General features: G+C 51.0%; 1 protein-coding gene across 11 annotated transcripts in view; it reads right to left on the bottom strand.

Moving 5' to 3' along the window:
• Positions 1-1,591: 1,591 nt before the first annotated feature.
• LOC119978777 (ras-related protein Rab-44-like) overlaps positions 1,592-25,757 on the bottom strand; it is a 217,278-nt gene continuing 193,112 nt past the window's right edge. For all 11 annotated transcript variants that reach the window (XM_038820647.1, XM_038820646.1, XM_038820648.1 and 8 more), the window contains 5 exons: positions 15,272-15,353; positions 5,842-5,956; positions 3,367-3,468; positions 1,827-1,903; positions 1,592-1,699 (listed from right to left, as the gene is read on the bottom strand). In XM_038820647.1, the coding sequence (XP_038676575.1) occupies positions 1,615-1,699; positions 1,827-1,903; positions 3,367-3,468; positions 5,842-5,956; positions 15,272-15,353 (461 nt within the window). In that variant the 3' untranslated portion in view covers positions 1,592-1,614. The remainder of the gene's footprint in view (positions 1,700-1,826; positions 1,904-3,366; positions 3,469-5,841; positions 5,957-15,271; positions 15,354-25,757) is intronic.

Here is a 25,757-nt window from a genome sequence, read left to right on the forward strand (position 1 = left end):
GCGGCGAGACAAGGCGGCGAGGCGGCGAGACGGGCCAGCGAGACGGGACGGCGAGGCGGGGCGGCGAGGTGGGACGGCGAGGCGGGGGGGCGAGGCGGGGCGGCGAGGCGGGGCGGCGAGGCGGGGCGGCGAGGTGGGACGGCGAGGTGGGATGGCGAGGCGGGGCGGCGAGACGGGACGGCGAGGTGGGACGGCGAGGTGGGATGGCGAGGCGGGGCGGCGAGACGGGACGGCGAGACGGGCCAGCGAGACGGGACGGCGAGGCGGGGCGGCGAGACGGGACGGCGAGGCGGGGCGGCGAGACGGGACGGCGAGGCGGGGCGGCGAGGTGGGATGGCGAGGCGGGGCGGCGAGGCGGGGCGGCGAGGCGGGGCGGCGAGGCGGCGAGACGGGCCAGCGAGACGGGAGGGCGAGGTGGGACGGCGAGGCGGGACGGCGAGGTGGGACGGCGAGGTGGGATGGCGAGGCGGGGCGGCGAGACGGGACTGGCGAGACGGGCCAGCGAGACGGGACGGCGAGGCGGGGCGGCGAGGTGGGACGGCGAGGTGGGACGGCGAGGCGGGGCGGCGAGACGGGACGGCGAGGCGGGGCGGCGAGGCGGGGCGGCGAGGCGGCGAGACGGGCCAGCGAGACGGGAGGGCGAGACGGGAGGGCGAGGTGGGACGGCGAGGCGGGGCGGCGATGTGGGGCGGCGAGGTGGGACGGCGAGGCGGGACGGCGAGGCTGGGGCGGCGAGGGTGGGGTGGCGAGGCGGGGGTGGCGAGGCGGGGCGGCGAAGCGGGGTGGCGAGGTGGGGCGGCGAGACGGGAGGGCGAGACACAGGCCAGCGAGACGGGGCGGCGAGGCGGGGCGGCGAGGCGCGAGACGGCGAGACAGGCCAGCGAGACGGGACGGCGAGGCAGGGCGGCGAGGCGGGTGGCGAGGGGGACGGCGAGGGGCGGCGAGACGGGCCGGCGAGGCGGAGCAGTGTGACCGGGGCAGTGTGACGGGAGAGCAAGATGGGAGAGAGCGACAGGGCAACGAGATGGGGCAGCGAGGCGGGGCGACGAGGAGGGGCAGCGAGGCGGGGCGGCGAGGCAGGACGGCGAGACGGGACAGCGAGACGGGACAGCGAGACGGGCCAGCGAGACGGGGTGGCGAGGTGGGGTGGCGAGACGGTGAGACGGGACAGCGAGACGGGCCAGCGAGACGGGACAGCGAGACGGGTGGCGAGGCGGGGGTGGAGAGACGGTGAGACGGGACAGCGAGACGGGCCAGCGAGACGGGACAGCGAGACGGGACAGCGAGGCAGGACTGCGAGACGGGCCAGCGAGACGGGACAGCGAGCAGGACTGCGAGACGGGCCAGCGAGACGGGCCAGCGAGACGGGCCAGCGAGACGGGACAGCGAGACGGGGGTGGCGAGGCGGGGTGGGCGAGACGGTGAGACGGGACAGCGAGACGGGCCAGCGAGACGGGACAGCGAGACGGGACAGCGAGGCAGGACTGCGAGACGGGCCAGCGAGACGGGACAGCGAGGCAGGTCTGCGAGACGGGCCAGCGAGACGGGCCAGCGCGACGGGACAGCGAGGCAGGACCTGCGAGACGGGACAGCGAGGCAGACAGTGTGAATGGGCTACGTGCAGCATTTCCCCTTCTTTGCAGGCCGTTCCACAATCTGCACCATCGTCTTTTGAATCTTCTCCTGGTCTTTCAGCATGCTGCAAAGGGACATGGAGACATGATAGTGAGCATGGCAGACAGCCCCGGGGGAGCACTCTCAGATAAAGGACCCAACAATACAAAGAAAAATAAATCACTGCTGGAATAGCCACATTTCTCACTCACTTTGCCAGACACACCATGACAATGTTAATGTTGTGACCAGTGTAGGCGCTGCATTCATAGAACAAGATGTTGTACTCCTAGAGAGAGAGAGGAATGATGGACGAGAATAGTTTAGAATTATTGCATGTGGTCATGAGCAAAATACATTACTTCATAAGCTGTTACTGAGATACTCCAACCTTTGCCATACATTGATGCCAAGTCACTCAAGTTCAACTAAACCGGTGTAATGAGAGAAGCAGCTGCAAATCTCATCAGCAATTCTATTTAAAAATGTATTTCTCCATGGGAGGCCATCCCTAATTGCCCTTAAACGGTGTGGCTTGAACAGAGACAGTTCAGAGTCAACCATAATGCTGGGGGTCTGAGGTCACATGAGGGCCAGACTGAGTAACGATATCAGGGGCGGGATTCTCCGACACCCCGTCGGGTCGCAGAATCGCCAGGGGCCGGCGTGAATCCCGCCCCCACCGGCTGCCGAATTCTCCGGCCCTCCAAAAGTCAGCGAGGTGACTCAATGGGCCCCGGGGCTGCCCGAATTCTCCGGCCTGCGATGGGCCGAAGTCCCCACTGGTTTTTTTGCCGGTGTGGATCAGACTAGGTCCCTTACCGGCGGAAACCTGCCGGCGTGGGCGGGCTTCAGGGTCCTAGGGTGGCGCGGGGCGATCTGGCCCTGGGGGGTGCCCCCACAGTGGCCTGGCCCGCGATCGGGGCCCACCAAAACTGTGGGCGGGCCGGTGCCGTGGGGGCACTCTTTTCCTACGCATCGGCTGTGTCAGCCTCCGCGATGGCCGACGCGTAGGTGAACCCCCCCCGCCCCCCTACCCTGCGCAGGGATGACATCAGCAGCCAAAGGCCTTCCCCGCCAGCCGGCGTGGTGCAAACCACTCCGGCGCAGGCCTAGCCCCTGAATGGTTCACACCTCTCCGTCCCGCCGGGACCTCCCCACCCCGCCGGGTACGGGAGAATCCCGCCCCAGATTTCCTTACTGTGACTAGCTTTTCAATTCCAGGTGTTACAAATTGAATTTAAATTCCACTCACTGGCGTGGTGGGATTTGAACCCATATCCCCAGAGCAGTAACCAGGGCCTCTGGATTACTAGACCAGTGACATTACCGCTGCACCATAGTCTCTCCTTGAAGGTGAGTGCTCTCTCTCGCAGTGTGGTGATCATAGACACACAATCCAAAATGGTTCTCCTGACTCCAGTTGAGAGAAAGTTTTCCCCAGTGGACATGAACACGGCACAAATATCCGACCGAGCCCCTTTCTCCGAAAGGTCACCCAGTGACCTCTGTTGACAACAGTACTTGTGGATGGTGAGTGAGGTGTCAGCTCTGATGCTCCAGACACAAAGAGCCTCCCAGCACACATTATCTCGTTCCTAGAGAATATGTCACAGCAATCTCTGGATCACAAATTCTAACCAGTCAGCATCTTTAATAGGGCAGTGCTGGTGCAGGGAATATTCCTTCAGTGATTTGTGGGAGTGGACGAGACTTACACTGGAGCTGTGAATATAAACAATAGGCACCAACCTGGGCAAGTCTTTCTCCCTCAAGTGTGGAGACCTGACGCTGAGCATCATTATCAACCTTGTTACCCAGAAGGAGAATGGCGACATCATCAGTTGCTGTCTCCTAAAAGAGAGAGATGGAAGGAGAGAGAGCAGAATGGAGGAAGATATGGAAAGGGAGAGGGAGACGAAACCAGACAGAGAGAGAAAACGAGATGGAGAAATGGAGAGAGGGAAACAGAGAGAGAGTAATGGGGAGAGAAAAGGCGTGGAGGGAGAGAGAGATAGCGAGAGGAGGGGAGATGGAGGGAGAAAAAAAGAAATGGAGGGAGATAGAAATAGTGTGAGAAAGGGAGAGAGAGATGGAGGGAGAGAAAGGGAGATGAAGGCACAGAGATAGAAAGAAATAGTAGACAGCGTCAAAGGGAGAAAGATGTGGAGGATGGACGGTGGAGGGTGAGAGAGAAACAGAAGGGGAAAGGGAGAAAGATAGACGAGGAAAGGGAGGGAGAGTGATGGAAGGAAAGAGGGAATAAGATTTTTCTTGTTATGAGCTTAAAAATAGCAAATGACAATTAGAGATTACCCAGCCGTTTTGACATTGTGTTTTTTGTGCAACAGGAATGTACTGATCTCACTACTTATTGCAATCCCCGCCTCCCAGCCTGTGTGCTATCAGACATCCAATCTTCAAAAACCCATAGTTTTCTTCAGCTCACCATGGGAAGACCAAAACTATTATTTTCTCTCTTATGCAGCAGATTTGGTGTTCTTGCTACACTCCAATCATTGCCTCAGCGAATCACAGAATCATTACGCTGCAAAAAGAGGCCATTCAGTTCATTGTGTCTGCTCCGGCTCCCCAAATGAGCATCATGACTTAGAGCCATTCCCTTGTCTTTTCCCTGTATCCCTACACATTGTACTAAAATAATCATCGAATGCCTTCTTGAATGTTTCAATTGAACCTGCCTCCACCACACTTCCAGACTGTACATTCCACATCCAAACCACTCGCTGTGTGAAAATTAATTTTCTCACATCGAATTTCCTTCTTTTATCAATCACTTTAAATTTGTGCCCTCTCGTTCTCCATCGTTTTACAACCGGGAACAGTTTCTCCCGATCTACGCTATCCAGATTTTGAACATTTATATCAAATCTCCTCTTAGCTTTCTTCTCCCATGAGGAGAAGAGTCCCAACCTCTCCAATCTATCTTCATAGCTGGAGTCTTTCAACCTTGGAACCATTCTTGTAAACCTCTTCTGCATCCTCTCCAATGCATTCACATCGTTTTATAGTATGGCACCCAGAATTCTACACAGTTCTATCTAAGTGTCTTGTATATGTTCAGCATAACCTCCTTGCTTTTATACCCTATGCCCCTATTAATAAAGGCCAGAATACTTTATGCTTTATTAACTACTCTCTCCACCTGTCCTGCCACCTTCAATGATCTATGCACACATACACCCAGGTCCCTCAGCTGCTCCGGCAGCCCTTTCAGAATGTTACCCCTTATTCTTTTTGCCTCTGCATGTTCTTCCTACCAAATTTGATCGCCTCACACTTCTCCACATTGAACATCATCTTACACCTATCTGCCCACACCACCAACTTTTCCAAATCCCTGTGAGGTTCAACTCCACCCTCTTCATAGCTCACAATACTTCCAAGTTTTGTATAATAGAACATAGAAGACAAGAGCATACAGTGCAGCAAGAGGCCATTCAGCCCATCGAGTCTGCACCAACCCACTTAAACCCTCACTTCCACCCTATCCCTGTAACCCAATGACCCCTCCAAACCTTTTTGGTCACTAAGAGCAATTTATCATAGCCAATCCACCTAACCTGCACGTCTTTGGACTTTGGGAGGAAACCGGAGCACCCGGAGGAAACCCATGCAGACATGGGGAGAACATGCAGACTCCGCACAGACAGTGATCCGGTGCGGAATCGAACCTGGGACCCTGGAGCTGTGAAGCCACAGTGCTATCCACTTGTGCTACCGTGCTGCCCATGCAAACTTTGAAATTGTCCCTGTGCATCAAGATCTAGATCTATATCAAAGAACAAAAACAAAGAACAATGCAACACAGGAGCAGGCCCTTCGGCCCTCCAAGCCTGTAACGGTCATGATACCCCACTTGGCCAAAACCCTCAGCACTTCCTCCTGCCGTGTCCCTCTATACCCGTCCTATCCATGTATCTGTTGAGATGCCTTTTGAACATCGTTAATGTATCAAGAAAAGCAAAGGTCCCAATACTGACCCCCTGGGGAGCGAGATACTGAGTTTTAGCTCAAAGCGGCCTTGCAGATCCAAAATCTCATGGACTAAAAGTCAGATCAATGGCAGTAAATAGTGAATGGCACATCTGTCCCATCGTGTCTTCAGAACCATCAACCACAGGGTCAAGGTCTTTCCCTTGGCTCGGAGAGTTCTGATCCAAAGCATTCTGAGTACTAAAGGTCTAGAATTTGAGAGCTTCTTACCTTGACACAGGCCAACCAGTAACGCACTTCTGAGAAAGAGCTTGAGGATGTAATGTCGTACATCACGATCACCCCATCAGCCTTCCTGAAGAATTGTTTGGTCACACTGCGGAATCTGTGAGGAGATCGTAAATGACTAATCAGAGGCATGGACTACACACCAGAATGGTCTGTGACAACCAATCACTGAAGGGGTGAGGTATCAATCACATGACCCTCCATTAATTTGTGTCCTCGCCCTGTGTGGGAAATTTCTGGAGGCATACACGGTGGACTTTTAACCCTCGGGAATAGGAAGCGGAAGGGGAACAGGCAGAGGATAAATGCTCAGAAATGGGAAACCCAACGAACTTGCCATGAGCGTGCCAACTCCCTACACACAGGGTTCATAATGCCACCCAGTGATTTCCCAAAACTCTTGAAGGAGGGAGGGCGAACAGCCGAAAGAGGTAAAAGTGAGGTGCTGCAGGAGGAGCACTGGAAGCGAGGAATGAAATGAGTAAACAAGGCCTCAGTAATCTCCGGTTTACACACTCGCTGCTGCAGTGAGGCTAGAAGTAGGCATGTTGAGCCAATGAATTTGTGTCTGGAGTGATGTTAGATTCCTGAGACATCGAGACTTTCTCTGAGTTAGGTGTGCATATCGGACTGGCTGCACCTCAATGAAGCTGGGACCTGCACTCATGAGGTGGTTTTCTAGTGCTGTTGAGGAGTGTTTAAACTAACTTTTTGGGAGTGGGCCAGAATGAGGCGGGTAACAATAGGAAGGAGAAACATGGTTGAACAAATTATTGTGAAAAGTAGAAAGCACTAGAGTGAGAAAAAGTAAGAAATTAAGTCAGTCTAAGTTAGCTCTACAATGCAGGTAAACATGTAAAACATGGTAAAGATTGGCGAGCTGCGGATAACCATTAAGGAATGTGATGATGTTGCAGTGATACCAGAGGCCGAGCTCAAGAAAAGACAAGACTAAATATTCCTGGATTCAAGTGTTCAGAAAAGATAGGGAAGAATGGGAAAAATACATGGCAGATCATAGAAACACGACAGTACAGAAGGCGGCTATTTGGCCCATCGAGTCTGCACCGAACCTCTGAAACAGCACACTAATCTAGGCCCACACCCCCACCCAACCTTTCAACACAAGGGTGCAACTTAGCACAGACAATCCACCAAAACTGCACTTCTTTGGGCTGTGGGAGGAAACCCACGCAGGCACAGGGAGAATGCGCAAAATCCACACAGACTGTCACCCAAGGTTGGAATCAAACTCGCGTCACTGGCGCTGCGAGGCAGCAGTGATAACCACTGTGCCACCGGGCCGCACATATGCAGTATAACGAGGCTAAATGTGAAGTTAGACATTTTGGTGTGAAAAACAGAAAGGAAGAATTCATTTGAATGGTGAGATAATGGGAAGTGTGGGTGTACAAAGGGATCTGGGTGTCCTTGTACAGCAGCCATTGAAAGTGGAGAGACAGGTGCAGTGCGCAATTAGGAAGGAAAACGATATGTTAGCCTTCATTGCAGCAGCAGTTTAGTTCAGAAGTAGGATGTCTTACTGCAGTTGTACAGATCCTGGGTGAGACCACACCGGGAGTATTCAACTCCCTACATCAGAAAGCATATACTTCCCACAGCAGGAGTGCTGTGGAAGATCACAAGGCTGATATCGGGGGTGGCGGGACTGTCCTATGAGGAGAGATTGGTTCGAATGGGTTGAATGAGTTTAAATGGAATCTGATTGAAGCATACAAGATTCCAACAGAGAAGGAAGACCGGATGCAGAGAGGATGTTTTCCGGGGTTGGGGAATCTAACACCAGAGGGCATGGTGTCAGGATACGGGATAGACCATTTAGGACTGAGATGAGGAAATACGTCTTCACATTAAGGATAGTAAACGTTTGGTATTCTCCACCACATAAGGCTGTGCAGGCCAAGTAACTGAATGTATAAAAGAAATAGGAAGCAAACAGTTTTAGATTTTAATAGAATGAAAGGATATTGGAGAAAACGGGAATATGGAGTCGAGTTCAATGATCAGCGATGATCATAATGAATGGCAGAGCAGATTAAACGTGCCGAATGACCTTCCCCCTGGAGGTACTGTCCCCATTAACACACTAAAGCAGAGAGTTACTGTCCCCATTAACAGACTAAAGCCGAGAGTTACTGTCCCCATTAACAGACTAACCCTGAGAGTTACTGTCCCCATTAACTCACTGACCCTGAGAGTTACTGTCCCCATTAACACACTGACCCTGAGTTACTGTCCCCATTAACACACTGACCCTGAGTCACTGTCCCCATTAACACACTGACCCTGAGTCACTGTCCCCATTAACACACTGACCCTGAGTCACTGTCCCCATTAACACACTAACCCTGAGAGTCACTGTCCCCATTAACACACTGACCCTGAGAGTTACTGTCCCCATTAACACACTGCCCCTGAGAGTTACTGTCCCCATTAACACACTGACCCTGAGTTACTGTCCCCATTAACACACTGACCCTGAGTCACTGTCCCCATTAACACACTTATCCTGAGAGTTACTGTCCCCATTAACACACTGATCCTGAGTCACTGTCCCCATTAACACACTGACCCTGAGTCACTGTCCCCATTAACACACTGACCCTGAGAGTTACTGTCCCCATTAACACACTGACACTGAGTCATTGTCCCCATTAACACACTGACCCTGAGAGTTACTGTCCCCATTAACACCCTGACCCTGAGTCACTGTCCCCATTAACACACTGACCCTGAGTCACTGTCCCCATTAACACACTGACCCTGAGTCACTGTCCCCATTAACACACTGACACTGAGTCATTGTCCCCATTAACACACTGACCCTGAGTCACTGTCCCCATTAACACACTGACACTGAGTCATTGTCCCCATTAACACACTGACCCTGAGTCACTGTCCCCATTAACACACTGACACTGAGAGTTACTGTCCCCATTAACACACTGACCCTGAGTCACTGTCCCCATTAACACACTGATCCTGAGAGTTACTGTCCCCATTAACACACTGATCCTGAGTCACTATCCCCATTAACACACTGACCCTGAGTCATTGTCCCCATTAACACACTGACCCTGAGAGTTACTGTCCCCATTAACACCCTGACCCTGAGTCACTGTCCCCATTAACACACTGACCCTGAGTCACTGTCCCCATTAACACACTGACCCTGAGTCACTGTCCCCATTAACACACTGACCCTGAGAGTTACTGTCCCCATTAACACACTGACCCTGAGTCACTGTCCCCATTAACACACTGACCCTGAGAGTTACTGTCCCCATTAACACACTGATCCTGAGAGTCACTGTCCCATTAACACACTGACCCTGAGTCACTGTCCCCATTACACACTGACCCTGAGTTACTGTCCCCATTAACACACTGACCCTGAGTCACTGTCCCCATTAACACACTGACCCTGAGTTACTGTCCCCATTAACACACTGACCCTGAGTCACTGTCCCCATTAACACACTGACCCTGAGAGTTACTGTCCCCATTAACACACTGACCCTGAGTTACTGTCCCCATTAACACACTGACCCCGAGTCACTGTCCCCATTAACACACTGACCCTGACAGTTACTGTCCCCATTAACACACTGACCCTGAGTCACTGTCCCCATTAACACACTGATCCTGAGACACTGTCCCCATTAACACACTGACCCTGAGTCACTGTCCCCATTAACACACTGACCCTGAGTTACTGTCCCCATTAACACACTGACCCTGAGTTACTGTCCCCATTAACACACTGACCCTGAGTCACTGTCCCCATTAACACACTGACCCTGAGAGTTACTGTCCCCATTAACACACTGACCCTGAGTTACTGTCCCCATTAACACACTGACCCCGAGTCACTGTCCCCATTAACACACTGACCCTGACAGTTACTGTCCCCATTAACACACTGACCCTGAGTCACTGTCCCCATTAACACACTGATCCTGAGACACTGTCCCCATTAACACACTGACCCTGAGTCACTGTCCCCATTAACACACTGACCCTGAGAGTCACTGTCCCCATTAACACACTGACCCTGAGAGTCACTGTCCCCATTAACACACTGACCCTGAGAGTTACTGTCCCCATTAACACACTGACCCTGAGTCACTGTCCCCATTAACACACTGACCCTGAGTCACTGTCCCCATTAACATACTGACACTGAGAGTTACTGTCCCCATTAACACACTGACCCTGAGAGTCACTGTCCCCATTAACACACTGACACTGAGTCACTGTCCCCATTAACACACTGACCCTGAGTCACTGTCCCCATTAACACACTGACCCTGAGTCACTGTCCCCATTAACACACTGACCCTGAGAGTTACTGTCCCCATTAACACACTGACCCTGAGTCACTGTCCCCATTAACACACTGACCCTGAGTCACTGTCCCCATTAACACACTGACCCTGAGAGTCACTGTCCCCATTAACACACTGACCCTGAGTCACTGTCCCCATTAACACACTGACCCTGAGTTACTGTCCCCATTAACACACTGAACCTGAGAGTTACTGTCCCCATTAACACCCTGACCCTGAGAGTTACTGTCCCCATTAACACACTGACCCTGAGTCACTGTCCCCATTAACACACTGACCCTGAGAGTTACTGTCCCCATTAACACACTGACCCTGAGTCACTGTCCCCATTAACACACTGACCCTGAGAGTTACTGTCCCCATTAACATACTGACCCTGAGTCACTGTCCCGATTAACACACTGACCCTGAGTCACTGTCCCCATTAACACACTGACCCTGAGTCACTGTCCCCATTAACACACTGACCCTGAGAGTTACTGTCCCCATTAACACACTGACCCTGAGTCACTGTCCCCATTAACACACTGACCCTGAGAGTTACTGTCCCCATTAACACACTGACCCTGAGTCACTGTCCCCATTAACACACTGACCCTGAGTTACTGTCCCCATTAACACACTGACCCTGAGAGTTACTGTCCCCATTAACACACTGACCCTGAGTCACTGTCCCCATTAACACACTGACCCTGAGAGTTACTGTCCCCATTAACACACTGACCCTGAGTTACTGTCCCCATTAACACACTATCCCTGAGTCACTGTCCCCATTAACACACTGACCCTGACAGTTACTGTCCCCATTAACACACTAACCCTGAGTCACTGTCCCCATTAACACACTGACCCTGAGTCACTGTCCCCATTAACACACTGACCCTGAGAGTTACTGTCCCCATTAACACACTGACCCTGAGTCACTGTCCCCATTAACACACTGACCCTGAGTCACTGTCCCCATTAACACACTGACCCTGAGAGTTACTCTCCCCATTAACACACTGACCCTGAGAGTTACTGTCCCCATTAACACACTGACCCTGAGTCACTGTCCCCATTAACACACTGACCCTGAGTCACTGTCCCCATTAACACACTGCCCCTGAGACACTGTCCCCATTAACACACTGACCCTGAGAGTTACTGTCCCCATTAACACACTGACCCTGAGTTACTGTCCCCATTAACACACTGTCCCTGAGCCACTGTCCCCATTAACACACTGACCCTGAGTCACTGTCCCCATTAACACACTGACCCTGAGTCACCATCCCCATTAACACACTGACCCTGATTAATGTCCCCATTAACACACTGACCCTGAGTCACTATCCCCATTAACATACTGACCCTGAGAGTTACTGTCCCCATTAACACACTGACCCTGAGAGTTACTGTCCCCTTTAACACACTGACCCTGAGTCACTGTCCCTCATTAGCACACTGACCCTAGAGTTACTGTCCCATTACACACACTGACCACCTGAGAGTCCACTGGTCCCGATAACACACTGACCCTGAGTCACTGTCCCCATTAACAACACTGACCCTGAGTTCACTGTCCCCATTAACACACTGACCTGAGAGTTACTGTCCCCATTAACACACTGACCCTGAGTCACTGTCCCCATTAACACACTGGACCCTGAGTCACTGTCCCCATTAACACACTGACCCTGAGTCACTGTCCCCATTAACACACTGATCCTGAGAGTCACTGTCCCCATTAACACACTGACCCTGAGTCACTGTCCCCATTAACACACTGACCCTGAGTCACTGTCCCCATTAACACACTGACCCTGAGTTACTGTCCCCATTAACACACTGACCCTGAGTCACTGTCCCCATTAACACACTGACCCTGAGTCACTGTCCCCATTAACACACTGACCCTGAGAGTTACTGTCCCCATTAACACACTGACCCTGAGTCACTGTCCCCATTAACACACTGACCCTGAGTCACTGTCCCCATTAACACACTGACCCTGAGTCACTGTCCCCATTAACACACTGACCCTGAGTTACTGTCCCCATTAACACACTGACCCTGAGTCACTGTCCCCATTAACACCCTGACCCTGATTACTGTCCCCATTAACACACTGACACTGAGTCACTGTCCCCATTAACACACTGACCCTGAGAGTCACTGTCCCCATTAACACACTGACCCTGAGAGTTACTGTCCCCATTAACACACTGACCCTGATTACTGTCCCCATTAACACACTGACACTGAGTCACTGTCCCCATTAACACACTGACCCTGAGTCACTGTTCCCATTAACACACTGACCCTGAGTCACTGTCCCCATTAACACACTGACCCTGAGAGTTACTGTCCCCATTAACACACTGACCCTGTGAGTCACTGTCCCCATTAACACACTGACCCTGAGTCACTGTCCCCATTAACGCACTGACCCTGAAGAGTCACTGTCCCCATTAACACACTGACCCTGAGGTACTGTCCCCATTAACACCCTGACCCTGAGAGTTACTGTCCCCATTAACACACTGACACTGAGAGTTACTGTCCCCATTAACACACTGACCCTGAGTACTGTCCCCATTAACACACTGACCCTGAGAGTCACTGTCCCCATTAACACACTGACCCTGAGAGTCACTGTCCCCATTAACACACTGACCCTGAGAGGTATTGTCCCCATTAACACACTGACCCTGAGTCACTGTCCCCATTAACACACTGACCCTGAGTCACTGTCCCCATTAACACACTGACCCTGAGAGTTACTGTCCCCATTAACACACTGACCCTGAGTCACTGTCCCCATTAACGCACTGACCCTGAAGAGTCACTGTCCCCATTAACACACTGACCCTGAGGTACTGTCCCCATTAACACCCTGACCCTGAGAGTTACTGTCCCCATTAACACACTGACCCTGAGTCACTGTCCCCATTAACACACTGAACCTGAGTCACTTCCCCCATTAACACACTGACCCTGAGTCACTGTCCCCATTAACACCCTGACCCTGAGAGTTACTGTCCCCCATTAACACACCTGACACTGAGAGTTACTGTCCCCATTAACACACTGACCCTGATTACTGTCCCCATTAAACACCTGACCCTGAGTCACTGTCCCCATTAACACACTGACCCTGAGAGTTACTGCTTCCCATTAACACACTGACCCTGAGTCACTGTCCCCATTAACACACTGACCCTGAGGTACTGTCCCCATTACACCCTGACCCTGAGAGTCACTGTCCCCATTAACACACTGACCCTGAGAGTACTGTCCCCATTAACACACTGACCCTGAGTCACTGTCCCCATTAACACACTGACCCTGAGAGTTATTGTCCCCATTAACACACTGACCCTGAGTCACTGTCCCCATTAACACACTGACCCTGAAGAGTCACTGTCCCCATTAACACACTGACCCTGAGGTACTGTCCCCATTAACACCCTGACCCTGAGAGTTACTGTCCCCATTAACACACTGACCCTGATTACTTGTCCCCATTAACACACTGACCCTGAGAGTCACTGTCCCCATTAACACACTGACCCTGAGAGTCACTGTCCCCATTAACACACTGACCCTGAGAGGTATTGTCCCCATTAACACACTGACCCTGAGTCACTGTCCCCATTAACACACTGACCCTGAGTCACTGTCCCCATTAACACACTGACCCTGAGAGTTACTGTCCCCATTAACACACTGACCCTGAGAGTCACTGTCCCCATTAACACACTGACCCTGAGAGTCACTGTCCCCATTAACACACTGACCCTGAGGTACTGTCCCCATTAACACACTGACCCTGAGAGTTACTGTTCCCATTAACACACTGACCCTGAGTCACTGTCCCCATTAACACACTGACCCTGAGTGACCCTGAGTCACTGTCCCCATTAACACACTGACCCTGAGAGTTACTGTCCCCATTAACACACTGACCCTGAGAGTTACTGTCCCCATTAACACACTGACCCTGAGTCACTGTCCCCATTAACACACTGACCCTGAGTCACTGTCCCCATTAACACACTGACCCTGAGAGTCACTTGTCCCCATTAACACACTGACCCTGAGTCACTGTCCCCATTAACACACTGACCCTGAGTCACTGTCCCCATTAACACACTGACCCTGAGAGTCACTGTCCCCATTAACACACTGACCCTGAGAGTCACTGTCCCCATTAACACCACTGACCCTGAGGTCCCTGTCCCCATTAACACACTGACCCTGAGAGTCACTGTCCCATTAACACACTGACCCTGAGTCACTGTCCCCATTAACACACTGACCCTGAGAGTCACTGTCCCCATTAACACACTGACCTGATTCACTGTCCCCATTAACACACTGACCCTGAGTCACTGTCCCCATTAACACACTGACCCTGAGTCCTGTCCCATTAACACACTGACCCTGAGTCACTGTCCCCATTAACACACTGACCCTGAGTCACTGTCCCCATTAAACACACTGACCCTGCGAGTTCACTGTCCCCATTAACACACTGACCCTGAGAGTCACTGTCTCCATTAACACACGGACCCTGAGAGTCACTGTCCCATTAACACACTGACCCTGAGAGTTACTGTTCCTCATTAACACACTGACCCTGAGAGTTCACTGTCCCATTAACACACTGACCCTGAGAGTTACTGTTCCCATTAACACACTGACCCTGAGTTCACTGTTCCCATTAACACACTGACCCTGAGTTACTGTTCCCATTAACACACTGACCCTGGAGTTACTGTCCCATTACACACTGACCTGAGTACTGTCCCCATTAACACACTGACCCTGGAGTTACTGTTGCCATTAACACACTGACCCTGAGTCACTGTCCCCATTAACACACTGACCCTGAGTTACTGTCCCCATTAATACACTGACCCTGAGAGTTACTGTCCCCATTAACACACTGACCCCGATGTCACTGATTTGGTTTTTGCTGTTGACATGCCCCTTGGACATTGCCCGTTGAATGAAAGTCCAATCACCTAAGCCTCATTTCAGCGACTGCCACTCACCGTTCCTGGCCGGCTGTGTCCCACAGCTTGAGAGCAATGTGTCTGTTGCCCACAGTCAGTGTCTTCACTCGAAAGTCTATCCCTGCAGGAATGGAAAAAGACATCAGCTGCGTGCAGTGAGAGAGGGGTTAGCGTGTTTGCACAAGTATCTGTGAGGACCATCTCCTTCATAATAGGGTATGCCTGTCACTAGTCTGTCTGCTCCAGCATTTCCAGTGTTAATGACATGTCTCAGTTATGGTGCAGCTCAGCCCTGGAGCTCTCCAGTAACGGGTCTGTGGACCTCATCTGGGAACTGTTGTCACACCATTGGTGCTCGAATAACCCTCAAGAGACCCACGGGGACATCTCAATTAATCTTCCCGTTGGACCCATGGGATACGAGTTCCCATGCTATTGGCTGGAGGCCCGCCCAGCTAGGGTTGTAAATTTGCTTTTCAATGCCAGTGTGGACTGGGACCGGGGTGATCTGCAGTCCAGGATGGGACCTTGGAACTGTAAGCTGTGTTGCGGCTTTTACTTCAAGTTGGTTTATTAAATACTGTTTAACTTACATTCGTGGGCCTCCTACGTTTTTATAGGTGCACTGTGTCGCTCTCAACACAGAGCTTGCATATTCACTGAGCCAAAGATTTATGGATTTGTGTCCCACTCCAGAGACAATGGAGCATAAACGTGGCTGTCCGGTGCAGCGCTGAGGGAGTTCCAGCTGAGACAATGAACCCAGGTCCCCACTCCGCTCTCAGGTGGATGTTGAAGGCCCTGGTGCACTATTGTGAGGAAAAGCAAGGAGACTCTCCCAGTGCCTTGGACAATATTTGCCCCTCATCCAACACTACCACAACACCATTACCAAAAGTGCAGTTTGTCAGACCTTGCTCTCCATGGATTGACTATTATGGACTTTGTTTGAAATTTCTAGTTATGCGGCGAGCCTGGAAAAGCTTAAATTCTTCTCTTTCACACATGGAAGGAAACCGAGAATCATAGACTTTACAGTTACCGCCCTCAAAGGAGGGAGATTTGCTGGAGGCATTTCAAATAATAAAGGGTTTTGGTAAATAAATCAAGAGGGGAGGCACGGTGGCATTATGGTTAATATTGCTGCCTCACAGCACCAGAGACCCGGGTTCAATTCCGGAAATGGGTGGCTGTGTGAAGTTTGCACGTTCTCCCCGTGTCTGCGTGGGTTTCCTCTGGGTGCTCCATTTTCCTCCCACAGTCCAAAGATATGCAGGTTAGATGGATCGGCCATTTTAAATTGCCCCTTAGTGTCCAAGTATGTATAGATTAGGTGGGTTATGGAGATAGGGTGGGGGAGTGAATCTAGGTAGAGTTCCCTTTCAGAGGGTCGGTGTGGACTTGCTGGGCCGAATAACATCCTTCTGCACTATAGGAATTCTATTTTAAAGAAAAAATTCAGTCAGAATCTTCAAAAGGTAATTGACAAAATGCAGGATATGGGGTGATGGAGAGAGAGTGGGGCTAACTTTATTGCTCTCCGAAAGAGCCAGGGCAGATTAGATGGGCTGAATTGTTTCCTGCTGTGCTAAACCACCCTATGATATGACTGACACTTGGAAAGTATTTGATTGGCTGTAAAACTCTTTGTAAAATCCAGTGGTTGTAATAGGATCTATGTAAATGTGAGTGTTTCTTTTTTTGCCTGCAGGCTGCCACCTTGGGGAGCCCCTGTAGGAACATAGGAATATAGGATTTAGGAGCAGAAATTGACCGTTCAGCACTTTGAGCCTGCTCTACTATTCAACAAGACCAACGCTGAGCCGATTGTGATCTTAACTCCACTTTCCTGTCTGCCCCTCATAACCTTTGACTCTGGGGAAGTGAATTCCAAAGACTCACGACCCATGGAGAAACAAATCCTCCTCATTTCAGTCTCAAAATGGCGACCCCTTATTCTTAAACCATGTCCCCTGGTTCTCGTCCCTCTCAAAAGTGGAAACATCCTCCTGGTATCTGCTCTATCAAGTTCCCTTGTGTGTTTTAGTCTCCTAACTCCAATTGGTGTAGGCCCAACCTATTCAACCTTTCCTTGTAAGAAAAGCGGCAAGAATATCCGCTGCGCCGGCAGGACATCCACGCCCGAGGATTTCCCAATGGCTTGCGGGTGCCCACAGAAAATGGGCGCGGGGTGACGGAGACGCCTGCCCAAGACTTTCATCCCAAGAATGAGTTTAGTGAACCTTTTCTGAATTGCTTCTGACACTATTGTGTCCTTATTCAAATGAGACAAAAACTGCACACAGTATTCCAGATGTGGCCTCACCAATGCCATGTACAGCTGCAGTAAAACATTCCCACTTTTATGGTACACTCTTTGTGATAAACATCAACATCCTATTTGTCTTACTAATCACTTGCTAAACCTGCAGATTAATTTATTTGTGGTTCATGTACCAGGACACCCAAATCGTTCAGATTTCTGCAATCTCTTTCCATTTAAATGACATACTGATTTTCCATTCTTCTTGACAAAGTGGACAAATTCTCATTTTTGCACATTGTTCTCCATCTGCCAAATTTATATCCTGTGGCAAACTCTACCTCACCTTAACAACTTACTTTCCTACCCATCTTGGTGTCATTGGCAATTTTAGATATCATACATTCAGTCCCCTCATCCACTTGAGGCAATCTTAACTAAAGGATGCTCCAGACTCTGAAATGAGTTCAACGTCTTTATTGAACTATTAACACAGTTCTCAAATGAGTTTGACTCTCTGCTAATCTAACTGTAGTAACTCAGTCTAACTACCAGCTTGCTCTAAGCCACGTGCTGGGGTGTGATGCTGCTGATCAACCCTGTCTAACTCTCCAGATGTCTGTCTGTGGAAAGAGGCAGGGTGTGAGTGCCTCATCCCTTTTAAAGTGTTTAAGTCATGCCCCCTTGTGGTGATGCTACTTCTGAGTGTCCTGACTGCCCATTGGAGTGTTCATTGGTTGCATGTTTGCATATCATGATATTTCCTCCTTTTTTTTGGGATGTACATACATGTGAATGTGTCTGTCTAATGTGACTGACTGAGGAATACAGAACAGAACAAACTCTCATAAGTCCAGTCTCTGAGGCTTGCGTCTGATCCTCGTCGACTGCCAGGGAGATGGTGGAGGGAATGACAGTGTCTTGACAGGCAAGTGGGAGGCACGACTGGTGTCCTCGTGGTTCGAGGAGTCTGGAGGTGGCAATTTGACATGTGGAATGGAGGGGAAAGTGGTTGTGGGCAAGCAGCTTTTCGCAGTGCCCTTCGATTCCTTCGCACAATGGAGCCATCAGCCATACGTATGACATAGGATCTGGGCGCGGCCTGTCAAACGACGACAGCCGGAGCAGACCATCCACCATCCGGTATCTTGTTCCTGACCGTGTCTGCTGGGGATAGCATGTCCAGATCGGTGGCATGTGCGTCATAGCCCTGGCTGTCGCGAAGCTGCTGCATCTTCTGCAGCACCCTGTTCATCAGCAGTTGAGCTAGCGACATGCCAGTGGACAAGGGAGTCGCCCGGTACGCAAGTAGTGCAAGGTATATGTCAGAAGCAGAGTCTGAGTTGCTTAACAATATGCCCCTTTTTCGACTTTGCCATTGGACTGCGGATAGTGCGGACTGGAGTGACATGCCTGAAATTGTAGCTCTTGGCAAACGTGGACCATTCTCGAATGTGGAAGTAAGGGCCATTGTCGCTCATGACTGTGTTCGGGATGCCATGCCGTGAGAATGTCTCCTTACACACTTTGATTACGGTCCATGAGGTGAGATCTGGCAGCTTCAGCACCTCAGGATAGTTTGAAAGTTATCGATGATTAAGATGTAGTCGCGACCATTCGCGTGGAATAGGTCAATGCCAACCTTGGACTGCGGAGAGGTCTCTAGGTCATGTGGTTGGAGCGTCTCCTTGCTCTGCGCTGGTTGGAACCTCTGACAGGTTTCGCAGTTCAGGACCATGTCCGTGATGTCCTGGTTGATGCCGGGCCAGTAGACAGCTTGCTGGGCCCTGCGTCTGCACTTTCCTAAGTCCAGGTGTCCCTCATGAATGTAGCGGGATGACTATCCTGTCCAGCTTGAGCAGGATGCCGTCGATCAGCGTCAGGTCGTCCTTGACGTTGTAGAATTGAGGGAATTGCCCTTTCTGCCAGCCATTGCTGAGGTTGTGGATGACTCGCTTCAACAGGGGGTCTTTGGCCGTCTCTTCTCGGATGAGAACGATCTTCTCATCTGTTTGCCGGGAGAGTGCTTGCACACACGTACCTGCAATTCAATGTGCTGGATGATCTCAAGGGTTCACTGGGTGTGTTGATGGAGCGGGACAATGCATCGGCGATGGTGAGCTCTTTGCCAGGTGTGTACGCCAGGTTGAAGTCATACCTCCGGAGTTTGAGCAGAATTATCTGCAAACGAGGCGTCATGTGGTTCAGGTCCTTTTGGATGATGTGGACCAGAGGCCTATTATCCATCTCAACAGTAAATGGTGGCAAGCCGGAGACATAATCATGAAATTTGAAGATGCCGGTGAGAAGACCTAAACACTCCTTCTCAATCTGCGCATATCTGGTCTCTGGGTGTCATTGCCCGTGATGCGTAGGCTACTGGTACCCAGGATGACGTGTCATCTCTTTGAAGCAACACCGCCCCAATGCCATCCTGACTCGTATCTGTGGATATCTTGGTCTCTCGGTCTGGGTCAAAGAATGCAAGGATGGGTGCAGTGGTGAGCTTGGCTTTCAGTTCCAGCCACTCTGTTCGGTGCTCCCTTCAACTCAAAGGCGGTTGATATTTTTCCCCAGGTTGCGTAGGGCCATGGTGTGTGTGGCCAAATTCAGGATGAACTTGCCAAAAGGAAATTAACCATTCCCAGAAGCGCAGTACTGCCTCTTGTCCTCTGGGACTTTCATTGCCTCGATAGCTTTAATTTTGTCTGTGTCCGGGCGCATACCATGTCACAAAATCTGATCGCCCAGGAACTTCAGCGTGGATGTCCCAAAACAGCACTGGACCTGTTTAGCTTGAGGCCATGTTCATGTTGCGTCGGAATACTTTCTTGAGTCGCGACACGTGTTCCTCTGGGTTGTGGACCAGATTGTGATATCGTCAACGTAGACAAAACCCCTTCTATTCTCTCCATCATCTGTTCCATGATGCGATGGAATATCTCCGATGCCGAGATGATGCCAAATGGCATTCGGTTGTAGCAGAACCTGCCAAAAGGCGTGTTGAAGGTGCAGAGCCTTCTGCTGGACTCTTCCAGCTGAATTTGCCAAAATCCTTGGGCTGTGTCCAATTTTTTGAAGAAGCGCGCATGTGCCATCTCACTCGTGAATACATCCCTCTTTGGGATGGGGTAATGATACGCATAATGTTTTTGTTTAGATCCTTGGGGTCAATGCAGATGCGTCGGTCCCCTGAAGGCTTCTTTACGCACACCATCGAGCTGACCCAGTCGGTTGGTCAGTGACCTTGGAGGTGATGCCTTTCTGTTGTAGACTCGTGAGCTCTGCCTTCAGGCTCTCTCTCAGTGGAGCAGGGACACACGTGGTGAGTGGACCACTGGCTTGGCATCAGGCCGCAGTGGAATCTTGTACTCATACTGCAATGTGCCCATCCCGCTAAATACATCTGGGTACTGGGTTAGGATGTTGTCGATGCCGGCCTGAAGATCCGAATGGGACAGCGTCGTGGTGTAGACCCTTTGAATGAGGTTCAGTTGCTTGCAGGCGTGCGCACCTAGCATCCTGTCTGGTTTAACAATCTCGAAGTGTAAGCTTGCTTGTCTGTGTCAGCTGGATACCTGCTGATGGCAGGAGCCCAGTACCTTGATTGCATTTCCATTGTAGTCCGGGAGTTTGCAGGCAGCTGGAAGGATTGTGGGGAGCTTCTTGATTCTCTTGAAGTCCACCTGCGAAATCAGATTGGCAGAGGCACCTGTGTCCAGTTTGAACTGGATGGACAGTGGTTGACCTTCATCACTGCATGCCATTTGTCCTCGGAATCCATGGACAGGATTGATTGGAGTTGTGTTGTGCCCGCTGTGGCGTATTCGAACTTCGTAATAGTGCCCACTCGATAAGTGTTGTCCAGGTATTCATCATCTGGATCCGTCGCACTGCCTGGATCAGAGTCATGCACTCTGTGTTGCACACTTCTGATGCGCCGCTGTCTGAATTGGAACGCTGGCTCCTGACTGGTGGTGCAGATCTTCACAGGGCTGCATCGTGGTTTGGTTTCCCACAGTCTAAACAGCGTTTGCCTCTTGCAGGGCAATTTTTTTAAAAATGGGCAGTGCCGCAGTCCGCACACGTCATGACATCAGTGCATCGTTGCGCATGCACGGTGCGGTTCTCGGACGTCTGGAACTGCTCAGTGCGGTTTTCGGCCGTTTCGTGTTCCTGATCGCATTGCGCATGCGTCGGGCTCCTGGAAGAGCGCGCAAAATGGCCGCTTTCGTCAATGTGGCGCCACTGCATCCGGGAGATGGCCTGAACACTCTCACACCTCGTGGGAGGCTTGTTTTTCACTTTCTGCCATTTTGTACTGTGAATAGCTATTTTTAGAGTTTCAATCGTGACTGGCAGGTTCATGTGCTTAATTTTCAACAACTGCTCTCGCAGAAGATCAGAGTGGACTCCAAAAACGATTTGGTCTCTGCTCATGGAGTCAGTGTATCACCGAAGTTGCAGGATTGTGTTAGCAGTCTAAGGTTAGTTAGATAGAAGGTAAAGGATTCATCTTTACCTTGCATCTTCTGCTTGAAGATGTAGCGCTTGAAGATTTTGTTGGTGTCCATCTTGCAGTGGCTGTCGAATTTGTCCAGGGTGGTTTGATACTTCATTTTGTCCTGCCCTTCGGAAAAGTGAAAGGAGTTGAAGATCTCTATCACATGGCCACCCGCAATGGTGAGTAGAAGAGCTATCTTCCACGCATCGGTCACGCCATTGAAGTCGGATGCTTCCACGTTGTGGTGAATGTATTCACCTAAGTATGAACTGTCTGTATAGTGCTGTGACCTATGACCTTGTACTGGAACCCCGGTGGGCTCCGCCCTCACCGGGGCGATATATAGACCAGCCACCTATGGGTGGCACTCATTTGTACAGCAGACACTGGCAGGCAAGTTCCTGGATAATAAAGCCTTATACACTCGTTCTCACAGTCTCACAGTGAACTGACGGTGTAACACACATAGTTGAAATTTCTGCTTGAATGATCGCCAGTTGGCACTAAGATTGCCGGTGGTTCTGAGCTGATGAGGAGCCTGAATCTTGTCCATTGTGCCTGTATGCAGTTGCTGGTTGTCACGGATCTTGCTGAGTTGAACTAAATAGATTGAACAGTCACTCCTGGTTTCATGTTGTTGTTATGCTGCTTCGGATAAAACAGGCTGCTGCTTGATGCAGTCTTAACTAAAGGATGATCCAGACTCTGAAATGAGTTCAACGTGTTTATTTAACTATTAACACAGTTCTCAAATGAGTTTGACTCTCTGCTAATCTAACTGTAGTAACTCAGTCACTGTACCCAGCTTGCTCTAAGCCACATGCTGAGATGTGATGCTGCTGAACAACCCTGTCTAACTCTCTAGATGTCTGTCTGTGGAAAGAGGCAGGCGGGTGCGAGTGCCTCATCCCTTTTAAAGTGTTTAAGTCATGCCCCCTTGTGGTGATGCTACTTCTGAGTGTCCTGACTGCCCATTGGAGTGTTCATTGGTTGCATGTTTGCATATCATGACACCCCCCTCATCCTTCTAAACTCCGAGTACATACCCAGAGTCCTCAACCGCTCCTCATATGGCAAGCTCTTGATTCTAGGGATCAGTCTTGGAAAGGCTCCTCTGGACCCTTTCCAAGGCCAGCACAACCTTCCTTAGATAAAGGGCCCAAAACTGCTCACGATACTCAAATGGGTTGCCAGAATCTTATACAGCTCAGAAGTACATTCCTGCTCTTGTATTCTAGCCCTCTTGACAAGAATGCTAACATTGCATTTGCCTTCCTAACTACCAACTGAACCTGCATATTAAACTTAAGAGAATCTTGAACTGAGACTCCTAAGTCCCTTTGTGATTTTGATTTCCTAAACCTTTTCCAATTTAGAAAATTGTTTATGCCTCGATTCTTCCTACTATAACCTCACACTTTTCCACATTGTATTCCATCTGCCACTGCCTTTCCCACTCTCCTAGCCTGTCCAAGTCCTTCCGCAGCCTCCCAGTTTCCTCTGTATTACCTGTCCCTCTGTATATATTTGTATCATTTGCAAAATTAGCAACAGTGCCCTCAGTTCCTTCTTCCAGACAATTAATGTTTATTATGAAAAGTTGTGCTCCCAATACCGACCCCTGAGGCCCACCAGTAGTCACTGGCTGCCATCCTGAAAAAGTCCCCTTTATCCCCACTCTCTGCCTTCTGCCAGTCAGCCAATCCTCTATCCATGCCATCTTATCCTTAACACCATGGGCTCTTAACTTATTTAACAATCTCCTGTGCGGCACCTTGTCAAAGGCCATTTGGAAATTTAAATCTATAAAGTCCACTGGTTCTTTGTTTAACTTCCTTGTTACCTCCTCAAAGAATTCTAATAGATTTGTCAGACATGTAGTCCTCTTGACAAAGCCGTGCTATTTTACCTGCACTTCCAAGTACTTTGCGATCTCATCTTATATGTTATCAATGACCGAAGTCAGGCTAACCGGCCAATAATTTCCCGTCTTCTGCCTCCCTCCCTTCTGAAACAGTGGGGTTACATTAGCCACTTTCCAGTCCTCTGCGTCCAGTGATTCCTGAGAGATTACCACCAATACGCTACAATCTCCTCAGCTATCTCTTTTAGAACCCTGGGGTGTAGTCCATCCGGTCCAGGTGATTTATCCATCTTCAGACCTTTCAGTTTCCCCAGAACCTTCCTCTTAGTGATGGCCACTGCACTTCCCTCTATCACCCGATTCTCCTGGAGGTCTGGGGCGAGTTTCTCCGCAAATGCGAAGAATCGTAAAAGCTGCCGTGAGATAGACCGTGACCCACGGCAGCCTTCACGTCCACTTCCGGGGCCGATTCGCCCCCCGGTCAGGGCTAGGAGCGCGGCCCCGTGTGTCACAGTGGCACGGCCTTGACGACGGTCGTCAAGGCCGCACGTCAAGCGTCACGCCGGCTGACACGGCCGATGACGTCAGCCGCGCATGCGCAGGTTGGACAATGCCAACCCGCGCATGCGCAGTTGCCGTTTTTTCCCTCAGCCGCCCCGCAAGACGTGGCAGCTTGATCTTGCGGGGCGGCGGAGGGAAAAAAGTGTGTCCGTTACGGACGCACGGCCCGCAATCGGTGGGCACCGATCGCGGGCCTATGCCCCCCTTGGCAGGACGTGGTACTGCCGTGCCAATCGGGCCCCCAGATGCCCCAAATTGGGCTCTGGCGCCCGTTTCACGACGGCAGCGAGCAGTGTGTTTGCTGCCGTGTTGAACGGGCGTGAAGGCCCGGCCCGCTCGGCCCATCGGCCTCGGAGAATCGCCGCAAAAAAACGGCGAGCAGCTATTCGTGGCGTGGGTCGGGCGTGGGGGGGGGGGGGGGAGAATAGCGGGAGGGCGTGAAAAATGTCGGGAGGCCCTCCCGCTATTCTCCCATCCGGCGTGGGGGGTGGGCGGAGAATCGCGCCCCTGGTATCTCACTGGTGTCTTCCACTGTGAAGACTGATGCAAAGTAACTATTCAGTTTTTCTGCTATTTCTTTGTTTCCTATGATTACTTCTCCAGCCTCATTTTCCAGTCTATTCTTGTCTCTCTTATCTTCTATATATTGAAAAAACCTCTTGTAATATTTTATATTACTAGCTAGCTTACATTCATTTTTTTAAAAATAATTTTTATTGGAATTTTTGAAAAATATATATCAACAGAACAATAATAATAATAACAATAATAAACACCCCCCGGCACCCGTAACAACGCATGTAAAAAAAAAAACCCCACCCCCCCCCCCAAACCCAATAAACAACAAAATAAATTAACAATAAGCAAATTAACTTAAACAATACCCCCCTGAGACCCCCCCTTTCCCCTTCCCCCCCCCCTTTCCCCTTCCCCCTTTCCTCTTCCCCCCTTTCCCCTTTCTTTCCCCCCTTTCCCCCTTCCCCCCTTTCCCCTTCTTTCCCCCTTCCCCCCCTTTCTTCCCCCCCTTTCCCCCTTCCCCTTCCCCCCCCCCTTTCCCCTTTCTTTCCCCCCTTTCCCCTTCCCCTTTCCCCCCCTTTCCCCTTTCTTCCCCCCTTTCCCCCTTTCCCCTTCCCCTTTCCCCCCCCTTTCCCCTTTCTTCCCCCCCCTTTCCCCCCCCTTTCCCCTTTCTTCCCCCCCTTTCCCCTTCCCCTTTCCCCTTTCTTCCCCCCTTCCCCCTTCCCCTTCTTCCCCCCCCTTTCCCCCTTCTCCCCCCTTTCCCCTTCTTCCCCCCCCTTTCCCCCCTTCTTCCCCCCCCCCCTTTCCCCCCCCTCCC

This window comes from Scyliorhinus canicula, chromosome 15 (assembly GCF_902713615.1).
Source record: "Scyliorhinus canicula chromosome 15, sScyCan1.1, whole genome shotgun sequence".
NCBI lineage: Eukaryota > Metazoa > Chordata > Chondrichthyes > Carcharhiniformes > Scyliorhinidae > Scyliorhinus > Scyliorhinus canicula.